The sequence below is a fragment of the Centroberyx affinis genome, unplaced genomic scaffold (assembly GCF_046629955.1).
Source record: "Centroberyx affinis isolate AG114_WGS23_722 - 3 ecotype Tasmania unplaced genomic scaffold, CSIRO-AGI_Caff_v1 ptg002745l_1, whole genome shotgun sequence".
Classification (NCBI taxonomy): domain Eukaryota; kingdom Metazoa; phylum Chordata; class Actinopteri; order Beryciformes; family Berycidae; genus Centroberyx; species Centroberyx affinis.
Window position 1 is genome coordinate 327,824 of NW_027280909.1, and position 20,402 is coordinate 348,225.

General features: G+C 41.3%; 1 protein-coding gene across 6 annotated transcripts; it reads right to left on the bottom strand.

The window, feature by feature from the left end:
• Window positions 1-1,929: 1,929 nt before the first annotated feature.
• LOC139657698 (NACHT, LRR and PYD domains-containing protein 12-like) lies at window positions 1,930-16,853 on the bottom strand. Of its 6 annotated transcripts, none has more exons than XM_071535623.1 (18): window positions 16,813-16,853; window positions 16,273-16,375; window positions 16,047-16,160; window positions 15,540-15,656; window positions 15,193-15,271; window positions 14,768-14,996; window positions 12,796-14,596; window positions 12,513-12,686; window positions 12,183-12,356; window positions 11,427-11,600; window positions 10,024-10,197; window positions 8,621-8,794; window positions 8,408-8,457; window positions 7,768-7,891; window positions 6,217-6,390; window positions 5,582-5,755; window positions 5,347-5,393; window positions 1,930-5,090 (listed from the first exon to the last, which is right to left on the bottom strand). In XM_071535623.1, the coding sequence occupies exons 2-18, from the start codon at window positions 16,359-16,361 to the stop codon at window positions 4,555-4,557; spliced, it is 4,404 nt and encodes a 1,467-aa protein (XP_071391724.1). In that variant the 5' UTR covers window positions 16,362-16,375; window positions 16,813-16,853; the 3' UTR covers window positions 1,930-4,554. The 6 variants fall into 6 exon arrangements, with proteins under 6 accessions (XP_071391724.1, XP_071391722.1, XP_071391723.1 ...); XM_071535621.1 differs by having other exon boundaries at window positions 7,768-7,941; window positions 8,284-8,457; XM_071535622.1 differs by lacking the exon at window positions 6,217-6,390 and having other exon boundaries at window positions 7,768-7,941; window positions 8,284-8,457.
• Between the last annotated feature and the right edge of the window lie 3,549 nt (window positions 16,854-20,402).

The window sequence follows — 20,402 nt, forward strand, 5'->3', positions numbered from 1 at the left end:
GGTGTCTGGCGAGTAATGACTAAAGTATGTAAATTGACCTCTAAATGGAATCCCTGCTCGCCAATATTTAATAATGATGGACTCCTAATTGGGGGGCGTCCAATTAAATTCCATCAGTGGTCCGATAGAGGTATCCATTCATTGGGCGACGTTTTTGGAGATGATGGTCTTCGCTCATTTGATGAGTTGTTGATACAGTTTAATTTGCCACGTTCTTCCTTTTTCTTTTATTTACAATTAAGGACCACCATGAAAACGTATGGGGTCCCGTGGAAAGAGCCGCTTCATAGGCACCCGGTACTTAAGATTTTGGACAGCGTGGGTGGTACAAAGGGCTTAGTTTCCACACTATATGGGTACTTCCTGGAAAAGACATACCTACCATTGGCTCTGGGATCAGTTTGGAGGGGGGACATTCCAGATCTGGACCTAGAATTTAACTGGGATAGGGTTTGGTCATACAAGCGTCAAGGAACCCTGATCACCAGCAGATTCACCACAATTTTATTCATAGGACTTATATGACTCCTCGGAAGATGTGCAGCATGAAAATTATAAATGATCCTAAATGTACTCTGTGTCCATTGAGGGCAGTGGGCACATTCTTCCACATGATTTGGGAGTGTCCAGAGGTTGCTGAATTTTGGGAGATGGTCGCTTCCAAACTCTCCACGCTGTTATCGGTGACTATACCCCCCTCTCCTTCTGTCTTGATCCTCAATGATCTTTCCCTACTACACCTCCCACAAACGAAGAAACGCATTTTCTTTGCTGACCTGGCGACAGCTAAGAAGATGATTGCCACACGCTGGAAGCCACCACATTCACTTGCATTTAAGCAATGGGTTTTAAGTTTTTTGGATGTCGTCTATTTGGAACTCTCTACGGCCCGTGTTCACGGTGCTAGGGAGTCTAATATTAATTCATGGATTTATATCTCTGTTGATCTTGAAAACCTTTTGAGTTGAGTGTCTGCTATTCCAACTGTACTTTGCTGATGTGCCTTGGTCTCTGGGGGGGGGCGGGTAGGATTATTTGTTATGTGTTTTATGTTTTATTTTGGTTTGGGTCCCACCTTGTATTTGATGTCCCTGGTACCTAAGTAGTTACACCAGAGTTGTAGTGTGGCCTTTGTGTAGATATCGCCTGATTTGTTGTACATATTATTTACAACTGTGCATGTTGTGATGCACAGTTGCTTGCATTAGTTTTGTAACTACACAAGCCTAGAACATTTAGGATTGTTTGTCTGCACATGTTTCAACCTTATATGGTACTTGTGTGGATGGGATGTGGTTGCGTGGTTGATGGGGGTGCCAGATGTAAGACGGGGCTTTGTTTTGTTTTTCTGTTTTGCTCTGGTGTGCTTTAAAAGAAAACAAATAAACATTTGATCACAAAAAAAAAAAAAAAAGATCCAATCCAATCGTAATCCAGTCAGTTATATTTAATCAAAAGTTATATTTCTATATATTTCACAACCTATATCACTATATTACTACAACCTAATAGTGAGCTACTTTGGTTTGTTTGTTACCTATGGAAACTTAACTTTAAGCATAACTCATTTTAAGAAGTAAATTATTTAACCTGTGATGTCCTTCTGTTGGGAAGCTGATATTTTCAATGCAACATCACCATGAAAAGCCTAATCCATTCTGAATGGCTGGAGGAGTCTACCAGCATAGTAAAATATACAGAGGCACAAACTAAAAATTACATTTTTAAACAGTTTCTCATGTTTAAGGGAAACAATGTCTTAAGTTGAAAATAATATAGATGTTTCATGTGAGGAGAATTAGTTTTTGCATTTAATGTTCAGCAGCCCACATAAGTAGACCTGAATGGGAGGTTTCAGTAACTAACTGTTGAGGAAAAAGGTTCTTGAGTCAGAGGTTCGTCTTATATGAATATATTTATTAAAAGGAGTCTTCGAAGAGGAAGAGATGTACGCAGCAGGATGCCCCATACACTTCTTCGAGGAGAATAGATTTGAACTGGTCTTTAAGTATCTTTCAAGGACACACAGAATGTGCTGACATGGGACCAGGTCACAGAAACAGAGTTACATCAACATGTGTTATGTCTTAGTTTAGAGAATCTACAGATAGTCTGGGACATCCAGGAGCCACTAGTGACAAGAGACCTCTGGCCTTGTCAGTTATGGCACAAGGGTTACAATGAGGTAATCATTCATCATGAAACAGTGCATTCCCAGAGGGGGACCCCAGTTCAGTTGTTCATACATATATGTAACATTTTTCTTCCACACTAACTGACTAACCAGCTGACTGGAGAGAAATAGTAACATTTTGTTTACAGTGATCCAATGTTATATTGAAGATGTTGAGCTAAAAAAACTGCTGTAGCTTGGAGGCATCTAACCATGAAGCTATCAACCAAGTGTCCATCTGGCCGCCTGTTATTCAACTCGCCACCACACAGCTGCCTGATTTTTGCTGTCTTTCCAGATATGGATAATCAATAACTTGATTAAACTAACCTATAACATATCTTACCTTTCCTCTTTTGAAAACGTGAAAAAGATCCATAACCTGTCTTGTCTTTTCCTGACATTGTGTTTCCTGGCTGTAGCCTACCTTGCCTTCTCTGACCTAGACTAGGACCGACCGATTAATCATCCATAACGTAGCCTATTCCTTTAGTTCGACTCAAACTACATGATGACAGATTGGCAGAGCCCCCTACCAAACAGACACACATAGCAAGCAGTGACAGGTGAGTTTGATTTGTGCCCTGGCATGTGCCTCGATGCACCCAAAGCCGGGCTTCAAAGCTGGCTCATGTAAAATAACCGGCCCGCTCTGACTACTAACTCGAATTTACCCCGCACTGTGCGGGCAGATCTCTGTAGACAGGCTCACAATAGAGCGTGGATGGTGAGAGGCGACAGAAATCTTGAACAATGTAAAAGTTCACTTAGGACTACATAGTAACTGATCAAAAATATTCGGGGCTAATCTCAAAATATTCGGGGCTTAAGCCCCGAAAGAGACCCTGGCGATGCCACTGGTGTTAGCAATAGCAACATGGCTAATGCTACCGCTAGCAGTACCAGAAAATGAACCAGAAAACATTAGCAACATGGCTAACGCTACCACCAGCAGCCTGGCTACTGTCCAAACTACTACTGTCCAAACCAAGAAACAATCCCAATTTGAACTAGAAACCCCGATCTCAGTGCTATGATAGAGGGTAGAGTTTCCACTGTCACTTCAGTTGTTCCACCGTCCACCATTTCCGCTACTGGGGATAGCTACCGGGCCTCTTTTGGTTGCGCAATGGATGACGCACTTCCTTTGTGCCGTAAATCGAGCCTTCATTCTCCCGGGAGATCGTACCCGGTGGCAGACAGAATTGCATAGTGAAAGCGAGGCTTATAGGGAACCAATCTAAACGCCGATGGTGTCATTATTCTATAGCCATTACACTGTGCAATCAACATTTACTTCATAATGATAAGTTAAAGCAAAAAAGTTGTCTATAGGGTCTTTAATCGTCAAATTCAATAAGTGAGCACCCATATTAATGTTGCTGTCTTTATTTATTTTTAGAGCATAATTTTCCACAGGGTTTGCATCACGATATTCTTTTCTCCGATCAATTGTTTCCGGCTTGATTTCGTTGTTCAGCAGCTAGCTTAAATAACGTGGTGCTAAAGATCAGCTGGGAGCAACACAGCTGAGAGTCTGGGGGTGTTACACCAGTTAACTTTATTCCATGGCTGCATGCCATGAGTTCACTCTTTAACTCTGGTTCTATGTAAGCTAATGCAAATGAGGGATGAAATGAGGGATGAAAGGAATGTCGCCTTTTGTAATAGGGGCAATAGCTAGTGTTACTGTATCCTACATGTTCATCCAATCACACATTTTTTATAAGCAGAATGTTTATTTTATGACTGCATTGCTTACAAAACAACAAAACAAAATTCTGTGGGAAACACTGGGATCTGTGCTTGTTTTGCCCCAGTCCGTCCTTGATGTCAACTGTCGATACTTTTATGCACACACTCATCTCCTCATTTATACAACTATGGAACAAGATATTGGTTGATTTTAAGAAAATTATAATCACATATTAAGTAAAAAACAATTTTGACAATAAAAAGTATAAAATAAAATGTTTGAAACTGTGATTGTTTGAAACCAATACGATCAAACAATTCAGTTGTTGGAAACATGATAGATTTTTAGATTGGTGTGACATTAATAAAATACCAAATAAAACAAAGATATTTTAACCTGTCAATTGTCAACAACAGTCTTTCAGGTGAACAACAATAACTTGATTCTGTCTGGTTAAATATCTCATTCATTTCATTTTCCAAATAAAATATCTGCTTTCTTGTACATCTGTGATTGTGATCTGATCACAAACATTAATATTCTCATTTTAAAGCATAGCTGTGTGTGTGTGTGTGTGTGTGTGTGTGTGTGTGTGTGTGTGTGTGTGTGTGAGATCCTGTACAAAGTGAATATCATTTCAGCAGCTGTCTTTGGTCAACAGTGTGAGTGTTTCTCTCTCCCTCCTCTATCTGACAAGAGACACTGAGGAGTCAAATGAATCAAACCTAAACCCAGGGTAGAGTGGTTCAGTGAATGTGGAGTGGAAGGTGTGGATGTGGATCAGTGTGCCAGAGGAAACTCTGTAGAAGGACAGAGAGCCAGCAGGCCAGTCCAGATACACTGCTACTCTGTCAGAGCCAGAGGAGGAGGGGAGACTTCCTGTGGATACTAATGTGTTACTGTGCCGGGCAGAGTAACGATTATCAGAGCAGAACAGACTCCAGGACTTTTCATTCCCTCCAAGCCTGCAGTCATCACCCCTTCCTCTCCTTCTGATTCCTCTGTAAGTCACTCCTATATCAACCCATCCTTTCTTCTCGACCTCCCAGTAACAGCGACCAGTCAGACCATTTCTACACAGCAGCTGATCACAGTAGTCAAATCTCTCTGGGTGATCAGGATGTGGGTGCTGCTTCTCTCTCACTGTCACCTTTCTGTTGTCTTCAGACAGGAAGAGCTCTCTGTGTGCTGTGTTTGGGTCCAGTGTGAGTTCACAGGCATCTGATGGAGAGAACAAGACACAATATAGAAACTATTTTTATTCTAATAGAGCTGTTTATTATTTGTTGATTTATTAACACTTTGACCTTTAATTTCTGAACAGTTTCATGCTGACACATTATATCAGCCATCATCTTCATTCGCAGTAGGACTTGAATGAATGGATGTCACAAACTGCTGTGTAGAGGGACTTTCCATGTAAGCAGTTGAATGTTTGCTGCTTTGTTTACCTGAATCAAACTAAATACACACTTACACTTCCTCACACCTGGTTTCAACCACTGAACTCCACCATGGTCCACACTGTGGGGGAAACAAAGTCAGACCGGAATATTCTATTTGATGATAGAAACATAACCTTCCCTATGAAGGATTTTCCATACATCACTCATATCCACCATTAAACATTAATCAATACTTCTCAGCTTCTCAGTGTGACAGAGAAAATGTGTGTGACTCTCAGCCTTCTAGCAGACGTTGCCTCTCCAGACCTGAGAGTGTCCAGTCTCCAGTGTGGATCCTCCAGTCCAGCAGAGAGCAGCTTCACTCCTGAGGCTCCTGGATGATTGTAGCTCAGGTCCAGCTCTCTCAGATGGGAGGGGTTGGAGCTCAGAGCTGAGGCCAGAGAAGCACAGCTTTCCTCTGTGAGCAAACAGCCTGACAGCCTGCACAAACACACACACACACACACACACACACACACACACACACACACATCAAGCCACATGTCAGATTTTATTAGTAACTTACTTTGAAATTAGTTGTGATAATGCTGTCAAATTCTAGCAAAACTGTAACTGCCTCAAATACAAACAGTTGGCTGATCAGCTTTGTGGTTTTATTTGCTCCAGTTTGAGAGTTCTCCAATCACTCTGTGACAGAATATTATAAGTCCTTTCTGGTATTTTAGGTTTCAACAACTGAGGCAGCAAGGAGAGGAAAGAATGAAATGTCCTCATGGAAAGTAATTCACAGAGGCTAGGAAGTGCTAAATGTTGGTATCACAATTGGTTTTAAAATTACATGCACAAAGAAAATCCTCCACAGGTGTTTGTCTGCTGATAGTAACCTGTATGTAAAGCAGGATGTAAATGGTCTTCTGTTGAACAGGTTGAGGGATACTGACCTGAGAGTTTCCAGTCTGCAGTGTGGACTCTCCACTCCAGCAGAGAGCAGCTTCACTCCTGAATCCTGCAGGTCGTTGTCTTGCAGGTCCAGCTCTCTCAGACTAGAGGACTGGGAGCTGAGAACTGAGGCCAGAGCTTCACAGCTTCTCTTTGACAGCTTACAGTAGCTCAGCCTCAATGGAGATGTACAGATATGAAATGTGACTCTCTTTTTTTTTTATATGATTGACTTCTGTGTTTTGTTAGGCACTGTTATTATGGCTGTGTATGTAAAACTGGATGAGAACAATACTGATTTTGAATATGTTTTAAGATTTCTTTTCGAATTAAACTGAACATTACTTTAGTAAAATAGCTCTTAAATCCAGGACCAGAGCTGGAAATAATAGGCAAGAGAGATTTGCTAAAATGTAAAAAGATATTTAAGGAGATAAGTAAATTTGATTATTTTTGGAACTCTAAAGAAGCGGTCTCCATTGACCATGACCTATGGTCTCCATAGCTGTGCTGGGACCCTCCCCATGTGTTATGTGGACAAACAAACAACTGGCATAAGGGAGAGTAGATAATGACAGAATGTTTATTTTTGTGTGTACTATTCCATTAAAAGAAAAAGGCCACTATAGGGGTGTTGGGTTAATTTTATCTTCCATGCCTGTGATAAAATTGAAGGGCTTGTCTCTGCATCAACCGGCCTATCAGAACACTGCACCGTTGCCATAGCAACAACGCTCAAAGCTGAGGTGACTGACAGGCAGCTTTTTAGCTCTTTAGCTCACTGACAGAAGTAGACAACCTAAACAACAACAGCAGCACTAAGAACCTCATCCAGAAAAGGAGGTATATATAATTTTAAAGCACGGTTTCCTCCGCTAACGAAGCTGGGGGAGGTTTTCTTTTCATCCCTGCTTGTTTGTCCGTTTGTTAGCAAGACAAAGTTACCAACGGATTTGTCTGAAATTTGTTGGAGAAATGGTTCATGACCCAAGGATCAGTTGGTTAGATTTTGGTGGTGATCTGGGATGTCCACCACAGAGGATTATAATTTTTTAGCCATAACTATTGTGCTGCGTTCATGTGCTGGTGGGAAAGTCCAATATCCAAGACTTCCAAGTCGGCTGCTAAACAGCGTTGCATTCAAGTGCTATTTTCAAGAGCTCCGGGTAAATCAAACCCTGAAGACAAATGATAATCAAACATAACCCGCTACGGTTGCAGATTTGCAAATTCAGGCTGCAACTTTGCAAGTTGGAGAACTGTTCAGCATTGGTGGACGTTTGCACTCTGCCAAGTGCCTTGTAGCTTACCTTGTTAAATTTGAACATTACATCACTTATACTGATCTAGCATTAATAAAATATGATATAAGAACACAAACTTGTATGCATGTATGTAACTTCAGAGCATGATCTGTCTTGATAAACTTGAATATTACATTATCTATACTGGGCCAGTAATAATTAGTCCGGGCTAGTAGAAATGTCAGCCCACTAGCAAAATGGGCTAGTACCCAAAATCCTTAAGTTCCACATCTATTCAGGAATACTGACCTGAGAGTCTCCAGTCTACAGTGTGGACTCTCCAGTCCAGCAGAGAGCAGCTCCACTCCTGAATCCTGCAGGTCGTTGTTACTCAGGTCCAGCTCTCTCAGACTAGAGGACTGGGAGCTGAGAACTGATGACAACTCCTTACAGCATTTGTCTGTGAGCTTGTTTTGATTCAACCTGAAAAAAAATATATATATACTGTATATTTTAGATATTTAGCTTTCCAGAGCGACTCTGTCAGTGAGCAGGAAGGGGTTCAGTGTCTTACTCAAGTACACTTGGACAGAGAACATTGGGCATTTCAGACATCAAACATGATGCTCTAACCTGCCCAGCCCTTTAATACAATTAAAGGAACATACAGTAGTAGAAAAGAAGAGGAATACAACATGCATACATTTTTATCATACAGGGTTTGTACCATGCAAAATTATTTTACATAAAACATACATCAAAAACAGCATACAATGTTATAGTTACAACATATTGTTACACAAAAGCATCATAACCTGATCTTACCTGAGAGTTTCCAGTCTACAGTGTGGACTCTCTAGTCCAGCAGAGAGCAGCTTCACTCCCGAATCCTGCAGGTGGTTGTTACTCAGGTCCAGCTCTCTCAGACTAGAGGACTGGGAGCTGAGACCTGATGACAACTCCTTACAGCATTTCTCTGTGAGCTTGTTTTGATTCAACCTGAAAAAACAGATAGAAATGTTTTACTTCTTCACTTTGTTTGACAAATGCAGAAAAATTATGACCACAAAAAAATAAAAAATACACAAATCCATCATAAAACAGCATACAATGTTATAGCCACTAAACATTATTACACTAAAGCATCATAACCTGATCTTACCTGAGAGTGTCCAGTCTACAGTGTGGACTCTCCAGTCCAGCAGAGAGCAGCTTCACTCCTGAATCCTGCAGGTCATTTTTACTCAGGTCCAGCTCTCTCAGACTAGAGGACTGGGAGCTGAGAAGTGAGGCCAGAGCTTCACAGCTTCTCTTTGACAGCTTACAGCCACTCAGCCTCAATGGAGATGTACAGATATGAAATGTTACTCTCTTTTATTTAATATGATTGATTCCTGTGTTTTGTTAGGCACTGCTATTATGGCTGTGTATGTAAAACTGGATGAGAAGAATACTGATTTTGAATATGTTTTAAGATTTCCTTTCCAATTAAACTGAACATTACTTTAATAAAATAGCTCTTAAATCCCAGTGTTAAATTTGAGGGGTCTTTACAAGTTCAGGACCAGAGCTGGAAATAATACTCGCCCAGGCGTCAGGCGAGAGAGATTTGCTAAAACGTAAAATGATTTTTAAGGAGATACTAAGTAAATGTGATTATTTTTGGAACTCTAAAGAAGCGGTCTCCATTGACTGCAGTTGTTTTGGAGAAAGCTGCTACAGAGCTGTGCTGTGAACCTCCCTGTGTGTTATGTAGACAAATTTGTTGGACAGATTGTCTCAAATTTGTTGGACAGATTGTTCTTGACCCAAGGATCAGTTGGTTAGATTTTGGTGGTGATTTGGATCTGGGATTTCCACCATAGAGGATTACTAGTCCATACCCGGGGATGCGCGCGCCACAACTCCGCGCAGACTTGCCAAAAATGCGCATAAACAGCTCAGTCCTTGCCTATGCCAATGTTCAATGCCCATGTGCAGTTTCAGATTGATTCGTCAACACATTGAGGAGCAAAATGGATGCAGACAGACAGAGTTTTCCTCATTTTATAGTAGGATCATTTTTTAGCCATAACTATTGTGCTGCGTTCATGTGCTGGTGGGAAAGTCCAATATCCAAGACTTCCAAGTCGGCTGCTAAACAGCGTTGCATTCAAGTGCTATTTTCAAGAGCTCCGGGTAAATCAAACCCTGAAGACAAATGATAATCAAACATAAACCATTACGTTTGCAGATTTGCAAATTCAGGCTGCAACTTTGCAAGTTGGAGAACTGTTCAGCATTGGTGGACGTTTGCGCTCTGCCAAGTGCCTTGTAGCTTACCTTGTTAAATTTGAACATTACATCACTTATACTGATCTAGCATTAATAAAATATGATATAAGAACACAAACTTGTATGCATGTATGTAACTTCAGAGCATGATCTGTCTTGATAAACTTGAATATTACATTATCTATACTGGGCCAGTAATAATTAGTCCGGGCTAGTAGAAATGTCAGCCCACTAGCAAAATGGGCTAGTACCCAAAATCCTTAAGTTCCACCTCTGTTCAGGAATACTGACCTGAGAGTTTCCAGTGTACAGTGTGGACTCTCCAGTCCAGCAGAGAGCAGCTTCACTCCTGAATCCTGTAGGTTGTTGTTACTCAGGTCCAGCTCTCTCAGACTAGAGGACTGGGAGCTGAGAAGTGAGGCCAGAGCTTCACAGCTTCTCTTTGACAGCTTACAGCCACTCAGCCTCAATGGAGATGTACAGATATGAAATGTTACTCTCTTTTATTTAATATGATTGATTCCTGTGTTTTGTTAGGCACTGCTATTATGGCTGTGTATGTAAAACTGGATGAGAAGAATACTGATTTTGAATATGTTTTAAGATTTCCTTTCCAATTAAACTGAACATTACTTTAATAAAATAGCTCTTAAATCCCAGTGTTAAACTTGAGGGGTCTTTACAAGTTCAGGACCAGAGCTGGAAATAATACTCGCCCAGGCGTCAGGCGAGAGAGATTTGCTAAAACGTAAAATGATTTTTAAGGAGATACTAAGTAAATGTGATTATTTTTGGAACTCTAAAGAAGCGGTCTCCATTGACTGCAGTTGTTTTGGAGAAAGCTGCTACAGAGCTGTGCTGTGAACCTCCCTGTGTGTTATGTAGACAAATTTGTTGGACAGATTGTCTCAAATTTGTTGGACAGATTGTTCTTGACCCAAGGATCAGTTGGTTAGATTTTGGTGGTGATTTGGATCTGGGATTTCCACCATAGAGGATTACTAGTCCATACCCAGGGATGCGCGCGCCACAACTCCGCGCAGACTTGCCAAAAATGCGCATAAACAGCTCAGTCCTTGCCTATGCCAATGCTCAATGCCCATGTGCAGTTTCAGATTGATTCGTCAACACATTGAGGAGCAAAATGGATGCAGACAGACAGAGTTTTCCTCATTTTATAGTAGGATCATTTTTTAGCCATAACTATTGTGCTGTGTTCATGTGCTGGTGGGAAAGTCCAATATCCAAGACTTCCAAGTCGGCTGCTAAACAGCGTTGCATTCAAGTGCTATTTTCAAGAGCTCCGGGTAAATCAAACCCTGAAGACAAATGATAATCAAACATAAACCGTTACGGTTGCAGATTTGCAAATTCAGGCTGCAACTTTGCAAGTTGGAGAACTGTTCAGCATTGGTGGACGTTTGCGCTCTGCCAAGTGCCTTGTAGCTTACCTTGTTAAATTTGAACATTACATCACTTATACTGATCTAGCATTAATAAAATATGATATAAGAACACAAACTTGTATGCATGTATGTAACTTCAGAGCATGATCTGTCTTGATAAACTTGAATATTACATTATCTATACTGGGCCAGTAATAATTAGTCCGGGCTAGTAGAAATGTCAGCCCACTAGCAAAATGGGCTAGTACCCAAAATCCTTAAGTTCCACCTCTGTTCAGGAATACTGACCTGAGAGTTTCCAGTCTACAGTGTGGACTCTCCAGTCCAGCAGAGAGCAGCTTCACTCCTGAATCCTGTAGGTTGTTGTTACTCAGGTCCAGCTCTCTCAGACTAGAGGACTGGGAGCTGAGAACTGATGACAACTCCTTACAGCATTTCTCTGTGAGCTTGTTTTGATTCAACCTGAAAAAAAAAAAAAAATTATATTTTAGATATTTAGCTTTCTAGAGCGACTCTGTCAGTGAGCAGGAAGGGGTTCAGTGTCTTACTCAAGTACACTTGGACAGAGAACATTGGGCGTTTCAGAGATCAAACATGATGCTCTAACCTGCCCAGCCCTTTAATACAATTAAAGGAACATACAGTAGTAGAAAAGAAGAGGAATACAACATGCATACATTTTCATCATACAGGGTTTGTACCATGCAAAATTATTTTACATAAAACATACATCAAAAACAGCATACAATGTTATAGTTACAACATATACACAAAGGCATCATAACCATAACCTTTCTGACAGCTTACAGACACTCAGCCTCAATGGAGATGTACAGATATGAAAATGTTGCTCTGTTAATTTGATTGATATCTGTGTTTTGTTAGGCACTGCTATTGGCAGTGTATGAAAAACTGGATGAGAACAATACTAATATTGAACATTTTCAAGGTTTCCTTTCCAATTAAATTGAACATTACTTAATGGCTCTTAAATTCCAGTGTTAAATTTGCAGGGTCACCATTTCCAGGTTGAGGAATACTGACCTGAGAGTGTCCAGTCTACAGTGTGGACTCTCCAGTCCAGCAGAGAGCAGCTTCACTCCTGAATCCTGCAGGTCGTTGTTACTCAGGTCCAGCTCTCTCAGACTAGAGGACTGGGAGCTGAGACCTGATGACAACTCCTTACAGCATTTCTCTGTGAGCTTGTTTTGATTCAACCTGACAAAACAGATAGAAATGTTTTACTTCTTCGCCTTGTTTGACAAATGCAAAAAAATTATGACTACAAAAAAAAACACAAATCCATCATAAAACAGCATGCAATGTTATAGTTACAACATATTGTTACACAAAAGCATCATAACCTGATCTTACCTGAGAGTTTCCAGTCTACAGTGTGGACTCTCCAGTCCAGCAGAGAGCAGCGCCACTCCTGAATCCTGCAGGTCATTGTTACTCAGGTCCAGCTCTCTCAGACTAGAGGACTGGGAGCTGAGAACTGAGGCCAGAGCTTCACAGCTTCTCTCTGACAGCTTACAGCCACTCAGCCTGAGGAAGAATTAATGATGAACAACAAGTTTGAAAATCTTTATTTTTTCTCTTCTGTATGAATATTACATTTAATATATTGAATATATCCAGTTATGCATGCACCTACAGAGCTATATTGGAGGCTTTGACCACTGGCAGCAGCCTCAGAAGAGCCTCCTCTGAAGCAGAGTATTTCTTCAGGTCAAACACGTCCAGCTCTTCTTCTGATGACAGTAAGATGAAGACCAGAGCCGACCACTGAGCAGGGGAGAGTTCGTCTGTGGAGAGACTTCCTGATCTCAAGTGCTGTTGGATTTCCTCCACTAGAGAATGGTCATTCATCTCATTCAGACAGTGGAACAGATTGATGCTTCTCTCTGGAGAGGGATTCTCCCTGATCTTCTGCTTGATGTACTGGACTGTTTTCTGATTGATCTGGGAGCTACGTCCTGTCTGTGTCAGCAGGCCTCGTAGGAGAGTCTGATTGGTCTGCAATGAAAGGCCCAGGAGGAAGCGGAGGAACAAGTCCAGGTGTCCATTTGGACTCTGTAAGGCCTTGTCCACAGCACTCTGGTAGAGGTGTGTTAGTTTTGATTTGTTTCTTAATGGTGTCGACCGCAAGGATGTTGATTGAGTTTCTGACAGTTCATTGACACCAGTGTTGATGAATGACAGAAAGACATAAACAGCAGCCAGAAACTCCTGAATGCTCAGATGGACAAAGCAAAACACCTTGTCCTGGTTCAGCCCACGCTCCTCTTTAAAGATCTGTGTGAACACTCCTGAGCACACTGAGGCTGCTCTGATATCAATGCCACAATCTCTCAGGTCAGCTTCATAGAAGATCAGGTTGCCTTTCTCCAGCTGCTCAAAAGCCAGTTTTCCCAGAGAGAGAATCATCTTCCTGCTCTCTGTACTGAGTGGATCCGTCTCAGCTCTCCCATGATACTTGACGTTCCCCTGTTTGGACTGAACCACCAGGAAGTGGATGTACATCTCAGTCAGGGTCTTGGGCAGGTCTCCTCTCTCACTGGGTTTCAACACATGGTCCAGAACTGTAGCAGTGATCCAGCAGAAGACTGGGATGTGGCACATGATGTGGAGGCTTCGTGATGTCTTGATGTGGGAGATTATTCTGCTGGCCTGCTCCTCATCTCTGAATCTCTTCCTGAAGTACTCCTCCTTCTGTGGGTCAGTGAAACCTCTCACCTCTGTCACCATGTCAACGCACTCAGGAGGGATCTGATTGGCTGCTGCAGGTCGTGTGGTTATCCAGAGACGAGCAGAGGGAAGCAGTTTCCCCTTGATGAGGTTTGTCAGCAGCACATCCACTGAGGTTGACTTTGTGACATCAGTCCAGATCTCGTTGTTCTGGAAGTCTAGAGGAAGTCGACACTCATCCAGACCATCAAAGATGAACACAACCTGGAACTTGTCAAACCTGCAGATTCCTGCTTCTTTGGTCTCAATAAAGAAGTGATGAAGAAGTTCCACTAAGCTGTACTTTTTCCCTTTCAACAGATTCAGCTCTCGGAAAGTGAATGGAAATGTGAACTGTATATCCTGGTTGGCTTTGTCTTCAGCCCAGTCCAGACTGAACTTCTGTGTTAAGACTGTTTTCCCAATGCCAGCCACTCCCTTTGTCATCAATGTTCTGATTGGTTCATCTCTTCCATGTAAGGGTTTAAAGATGTCTTCACATTTGATTGGTGTTTCTGGTCTCGCTGGTTTCCAGGATGCTGTTTCAATCTGTCTGACCTCATGTTCATTATTGACCTCTCCACTCCCTCCCTCTGTGATGTAGAGCTCTGTGTAGAGCTGATTCAGAAGTGTTGGGTTTCCTGCTTTAGCAATCCCCTCAAACACACACTGAAACCTCTCCTTCAGATTGGATTTGAGTTGACATTGGCACACTGCAGCAAGAGTTTCTGAATGAACAAATTACATCAATCAGTGGATGTTGCTGTAAATATGAGAAGTGTAAACATTTGTGATGAATGCATACTTTTATATTTACAGCAGAGTTGTAGATGTAAACATCTCCCAGTTTCCCACCATTTCCCCTCTCCATCATGTTAAACCTGTTAAAAGCCTCTTACTGCTCTGCAGAGAGTCAGCCAGCTCCTCCTGCTTCATTCTCCTCAGGAAGTGCAGTGTGATCTGCAGAAGAGCCTCTCTGCTGCTCCTCCTCTGCTCTTCCTCCTCACCGTCCACCACCTCCTCATCCTCCCTCTGCCTCTCTAAGCATTCTGGGTAATCTTGATTCAGAACCCTTTGGAATCTCTTCAGCTCGTTCTTCACAAAAGTGACAATGTTCTCCTCAAGCAGCTGGAACAAAATAATATTTGAATTAAACTTTCTTACTAAAATCGTTAATAACAACATCAGATCCATCTGTCAAAGACTGAAAGCCCACTGGTCTAAAGAGTGCAGCTTGAAGACTGTTATGACCAGAGTGGTTGTTTTGTATTTCATTTGTAGCTGAAGTAAAATGTAAAGTAAAATGTGTTGTACATTTACACACCATAAATATGGAGTTCAGGTCTGTTTGAAGCTCGTGGACAGACTGACCACTGGGAACCTCTGACCTCTCCTGGTGGAGTCTGGAGAAAACATGACGTATTAGGTCATATAATGTCATACACACACACACACACACACACACACACACACAAACATGCAGTTAAGGGTGACTATGTTCTATCATGATGGATCCTAGTAGAAACGCAATGTGAACTCCACTGTAAATGCTGCTCTGATTATTCTATGTGATGTTTTAAGAGAAGAAACTAAATCAACAGAGTATTATGACCTCTTCCCTTTGTTCAGTAGAATTGAATAATAACAAACTCATCTGTTTTCAATTTTTACCTTTGCTCAGTAGAGTGTTGTCCATCTTTGAACTCAATAGGATGACCCATAGACCGGTCACTCTTCATGGACACACAGCTGGGTACAGGGGAGTCTGCTTTCTCCTGCTGGATCCTGCTAAGGATTGATAAAACAGGGGTGGTGGCAGTAAAAATGTTAGAGGATCAGGGTTTTGACCAGCAGGTTGCCAGTTTGAATCCCAGTACCAACTTTGAAAGTCAGAGTGAATATGTAACTCTTTCCCCACCCTGTGCACCTACCACCAATTAGACCTTGAGCAAGGATCTCAACCCCCAGACTGTTCTGGTGGAGCTGCTCAGTGACCAACAGCAGAAGACTGTGGTTGTACTGAGCAGCTCTGGTATGAATATCTGTAACTGTATTGATGTGAAGCAGAGCAATGCTGCAAAAGAGCATGTATGCAAAGTAAAACCCTTCTGGATAAATACAGTAATTGTTAAAAATAAAAATATAATGTTACATGTTTTAATGCAAATAACAACTTACTTTTTGTCTGGTAAATGCTGCTCTTTAAAATTAATAAAGAACTTCTTGGACCGGTCACTCTTCATGGACACACAGCTGGGTACAGGGGAGTCTGGTCTCTCCTGCTGGACTGGGCTTCAACACAACAGAGACAGAGCTTTTACTCTGAATAATGATGAGTTAATGATTTCACTGCTGAGCTCTGAGATGGAGAACAGTCATGGACAGTTAGAGATCCTCATCTTACCTCTCAGCTTTGGTCTGGCTGTCATGTTCCCCAGACAGAGTGGTTTTAGAGGGAGGGAGCCCCTCCTCTCTCTCCTCAGACAGACTCATAGTAGAGCGAACACCTTTACACAAACACACCCAACATGCTGTGATAGATGGACTGATTCATTAGAATAAAGTTTCCTTTACAGGATATATTACTTCAAGGGCTGTGATCACTCCTGTCAGTAACATGTCACATATACACTGTGTGTACAAACCTCAAACCTGCAGGCTGTGTCCTGATTAAACACGTTCAGAAAGCAACACATCAAATTACTGCTTCTACTTCTGCTTTTATTAGATGATGTCACTAACACTCAAACACTAATATGTTGGAAAGCCATTAAGTGCTGAGTTATGTTTTGAGCCTAAACTGCAGGTTTTCAAACAGACACACTTTCCTCTTTTTATAGGCTAAATAAGCTAATCACATGCTGTAATAGTATGATAAAATATATGTTGAGTCTTTAAAGTATAATGCACAACAAACTGTAAAATGTTGTTTAGCCTAGAATACCTTTTGTCGTTAAAAGATCTGCCTCATGCCGATAAGTGAAAGTGACAGTTGCCGCTTCAACAAGGAAATCAACAAGAGAGAGAGCGCGAGAGAGGAAGTGGGGGGGTCTGAATCTGGTTCCTGTCCTGTAGGTAAAAAAAACACACACACACACACACACACATTATTGGAAAAATACATAAGAGTTCAAATTTTTATTGTAAATCAACACCTTCATCATCATTTGATGCTGCATGATGACACTGGTCTGGTGTCATTTTACTGCGGCGGATGTCCTATGATTCAATTCATTATGCTTTTTTGTGAAGGCAGACTTTTTTAATAAATAAAGTGTTAAATCAGCAGCAGAAACAATGTTCACAACATCCGGATAGGATTCATTATACAAACCATGTGATGTAGTGCAATTGGTGCAGTTGTGACAGTGCGCCACCAGATGGCAGTGGTGGTCGGTTATAGAGTAGCAGGGTTAACAGTATGAGAGAAAAACAGTTACTTGACGTTACCCGAGGGATGTATATGCAATGAGATCTCTACTGCCATAGTGAACCTGTGTTAATAAAAACACGGCACACCATATCTAGCCTGTGAAGATGGTGAACTTCAAAACAGGACAACTACTGCAAAGTAGGTCAACTGTAGTAAAAATAAGTTTTAGAATGTGTTTTAAATAAATAAATGAATAAATAAATAATACACTCTCATATCTCATTTATTTTGACTCAATTGTCTCATTTTCAGTCATTGTAGATGACACTATGTGACATGAAATTACTATCGCCCAGGTTTCATAGCATTATGGGCAAATATTTACTCAGTTAAGTTCCAGTTAATAATATTACTAAACTCAGGGGTGCTGCTAGAAATACTGGGGTCCTGACAAGATGCACAGCCTTTGCAGGTCACATGGTTCTTAGTGACGCCAATATTGATAGAGCAGCTCTTCAGCCGGGATCCTAGTTATTGTGTTTGGAATGAATTTAGCTCGGTGTAGGAGTTTCGTAAGATTCACAGTACTGAAAAGAACCCTTCAGATATGTTTTTCATACTGAAATAAAATGTTAACATTTGAGTTGCACTTACTTCACTTCAGTGTGTGTTTCCTATTCCTACGTGCTGAGATGAGCATCCGTAACACTTCAATGATCTGCGTTTATTTAAAGAGCTGTCAGTCTAGTCCACAGAGCTAGGTAAGTCCTGGAGGGTCATTCAAAGAACAGAGAAGCTGTTCAAACCAATAACCCCCCCAAAAAGCCTCCTCACCTTATCCCAGTACCTCTTCCAACGCTCATCCTTTCACCTCCCAGTAGGGACGGCACGATAAGCTTATCTCACCGTACGATATGATAACGACATACGATAACAGAGGGAGCTATCGTCCCGTCCCTAGCTCCCAGCAGAGAACAGCAAACAGTGATACACACACACGCAAAATACCTGCAGGTACGCAAACACATACACACATGCACATTGCATGCATATTCATGACACGTTGTTTTCTAACTTTGACTATCGGCAAATAATATTGGATATATTAGGCTATGTGCTTTACAATAGCGGCTACTTTCCAGTCCTGCGTAAGAACTCTGCCAACAGGTGGCGACACTCGCCCCGGGTTGTCCAGGCTGAATCCTGCTGAAATGGCTTTGCGGAGCGAGTGCCACACCGTGATGACGCCCGTGCTGCGAGCTTTAACCGTCCAGCAACGGGGGACAAGTACGCACATGGCTGCTGGCCGCTGTGGCTAAACTTCCAAGCAAAAGTCAGAAGACTGGAAGCGTCCCGGAAAGAGCACGCAACGTCATCAGAGCCATTTGGGTGTTAATATAGAACCTCCTTGGGATGGAGGCCCAAAGCACGTTGGAGGAAGGAGTGAAGCCAGGGAAGTGACGCTACAGCGTTCCTCGGGTCAAAGTTCAACACCACTTGGACTGATGAAGCTGCTGTCATAGACACAGCTACAATTCCCTGACTTTGAAATAATACTGTATCAAAGCCCATCAGTCATTTATTAAGTTGTTTGCTTGGGGTCCTACGGGTTTAGCATATGAGTTGAGGCAACATCATAGCGCTGATTGAGGTCAATTAGGGTCACAGTTTGCCCTATTGGATGAAGCCATTTTCAACAGTAACATCTATCCATAGCATGTGTGTGATAGGCTTGGAGATGATTGCAAGGGTGAGGAGCAGAGCGTTTCAAAGGGAGACCATGTAGCTCTATTTGCATCTTCCAACACTTTTTCCAAGTATGCATTCTCAGCTCTCCAGTGACTTGTCATTCAACTGTTGGACAGTGTGGAAGGGCTTAGAGCTCCCTCTAGTGTCCTAAATACCAAACTTACTATAACCTGTTCCTTTACTTAGCAGCTGGGTGATGATATCAAACAATCTGTTTCTGTATTTTTGAAATGCATTAGGTATTTTAATTAGGGTATGGCTAGCCCGTATTCGTGTATTTCTGTGTATTCTTCTTCTTACCTTCTTACCTTCCTTCCCATGCATGAAAAGTCACCACATTTTGCACAGAGGTCCATTCCATGCCAAATGATACTCACCACAGTATGGAGTACTCATATAGTACTCATGGTGTCGCTACAGCAATCAATGTAGCTTCAAATACCTGCAATAGCAATAGCTTCAAATTGCTTCATTGTTACCTATTGTTACCACATTCTACATTAAAATATCACAGAATTTGCTATACAACCTCTTCAGACACTCTTTGTTATACAGCTACAGAGTTTTTAAATCTTTCAAAAAAACTGAACCCAAAATGTTTGACTGTAAACTGTACTGTACACATCAAGATTCTTGCATAATAAATGTCCAATCTTCATGGAAATATACTGTAGATTTACTGTGCAATTTCAGAATTTCCTCTTTTGTGAATGTTGCCATCATGCAAACTACTACAGCCAGTGGAAAATCTGAATCTTGCTCTCAGTTAAAAAAAAAAGCAAAAATACAAACATTTCCACATTGTCCACAGAAAATGTCAGTTATAAGACTTTTTCCATTAAAACAGATTTTTTTTTTTTTTTTTTTTTTTTAGATGATTTTTAATTCCATAGGGAAGAAAAGTCACAGAAGTACTTCAATGCCTGGACGCCCAATGTGGCTGCTTTTAACTATATCTCTTCTCGTTTTATTCCTCCACCACCTATATTCTTCTTTTTAGTCCTTTCTCCTAACTCCTGACCACTTGCAGCCCTGGTTTCTTAAGGCATTATAAACCCATTTATTTGTTGAACGTGTAAAATAATTACTAGAGTGTTTAAATTCAACAGGGCCGATGAATAAAATGTGTTTGTTTTTTCATAAATCCCATGTTTTATTATTAGGCACAGTGTAAATCCTCAGTCTATCAGCTGGTGGCGGTAAAGCGCACTTACTTTATTTGTTGCCAACCGCCAATAAATCAGAGAGGAAGAAGAAGAAGAAGAAAAAGAAGAAGAAGAAGAAGAAAAACGACTATACCGAGTAGGCCAGATAAAAGAAGATAAAAGCTTTCAGTTTTTAAGTTCTACAGGATTGGAAAAAAAAATATTTTGTATATTTTACTATTTTACACCATAAAGTAGTTGATTTCC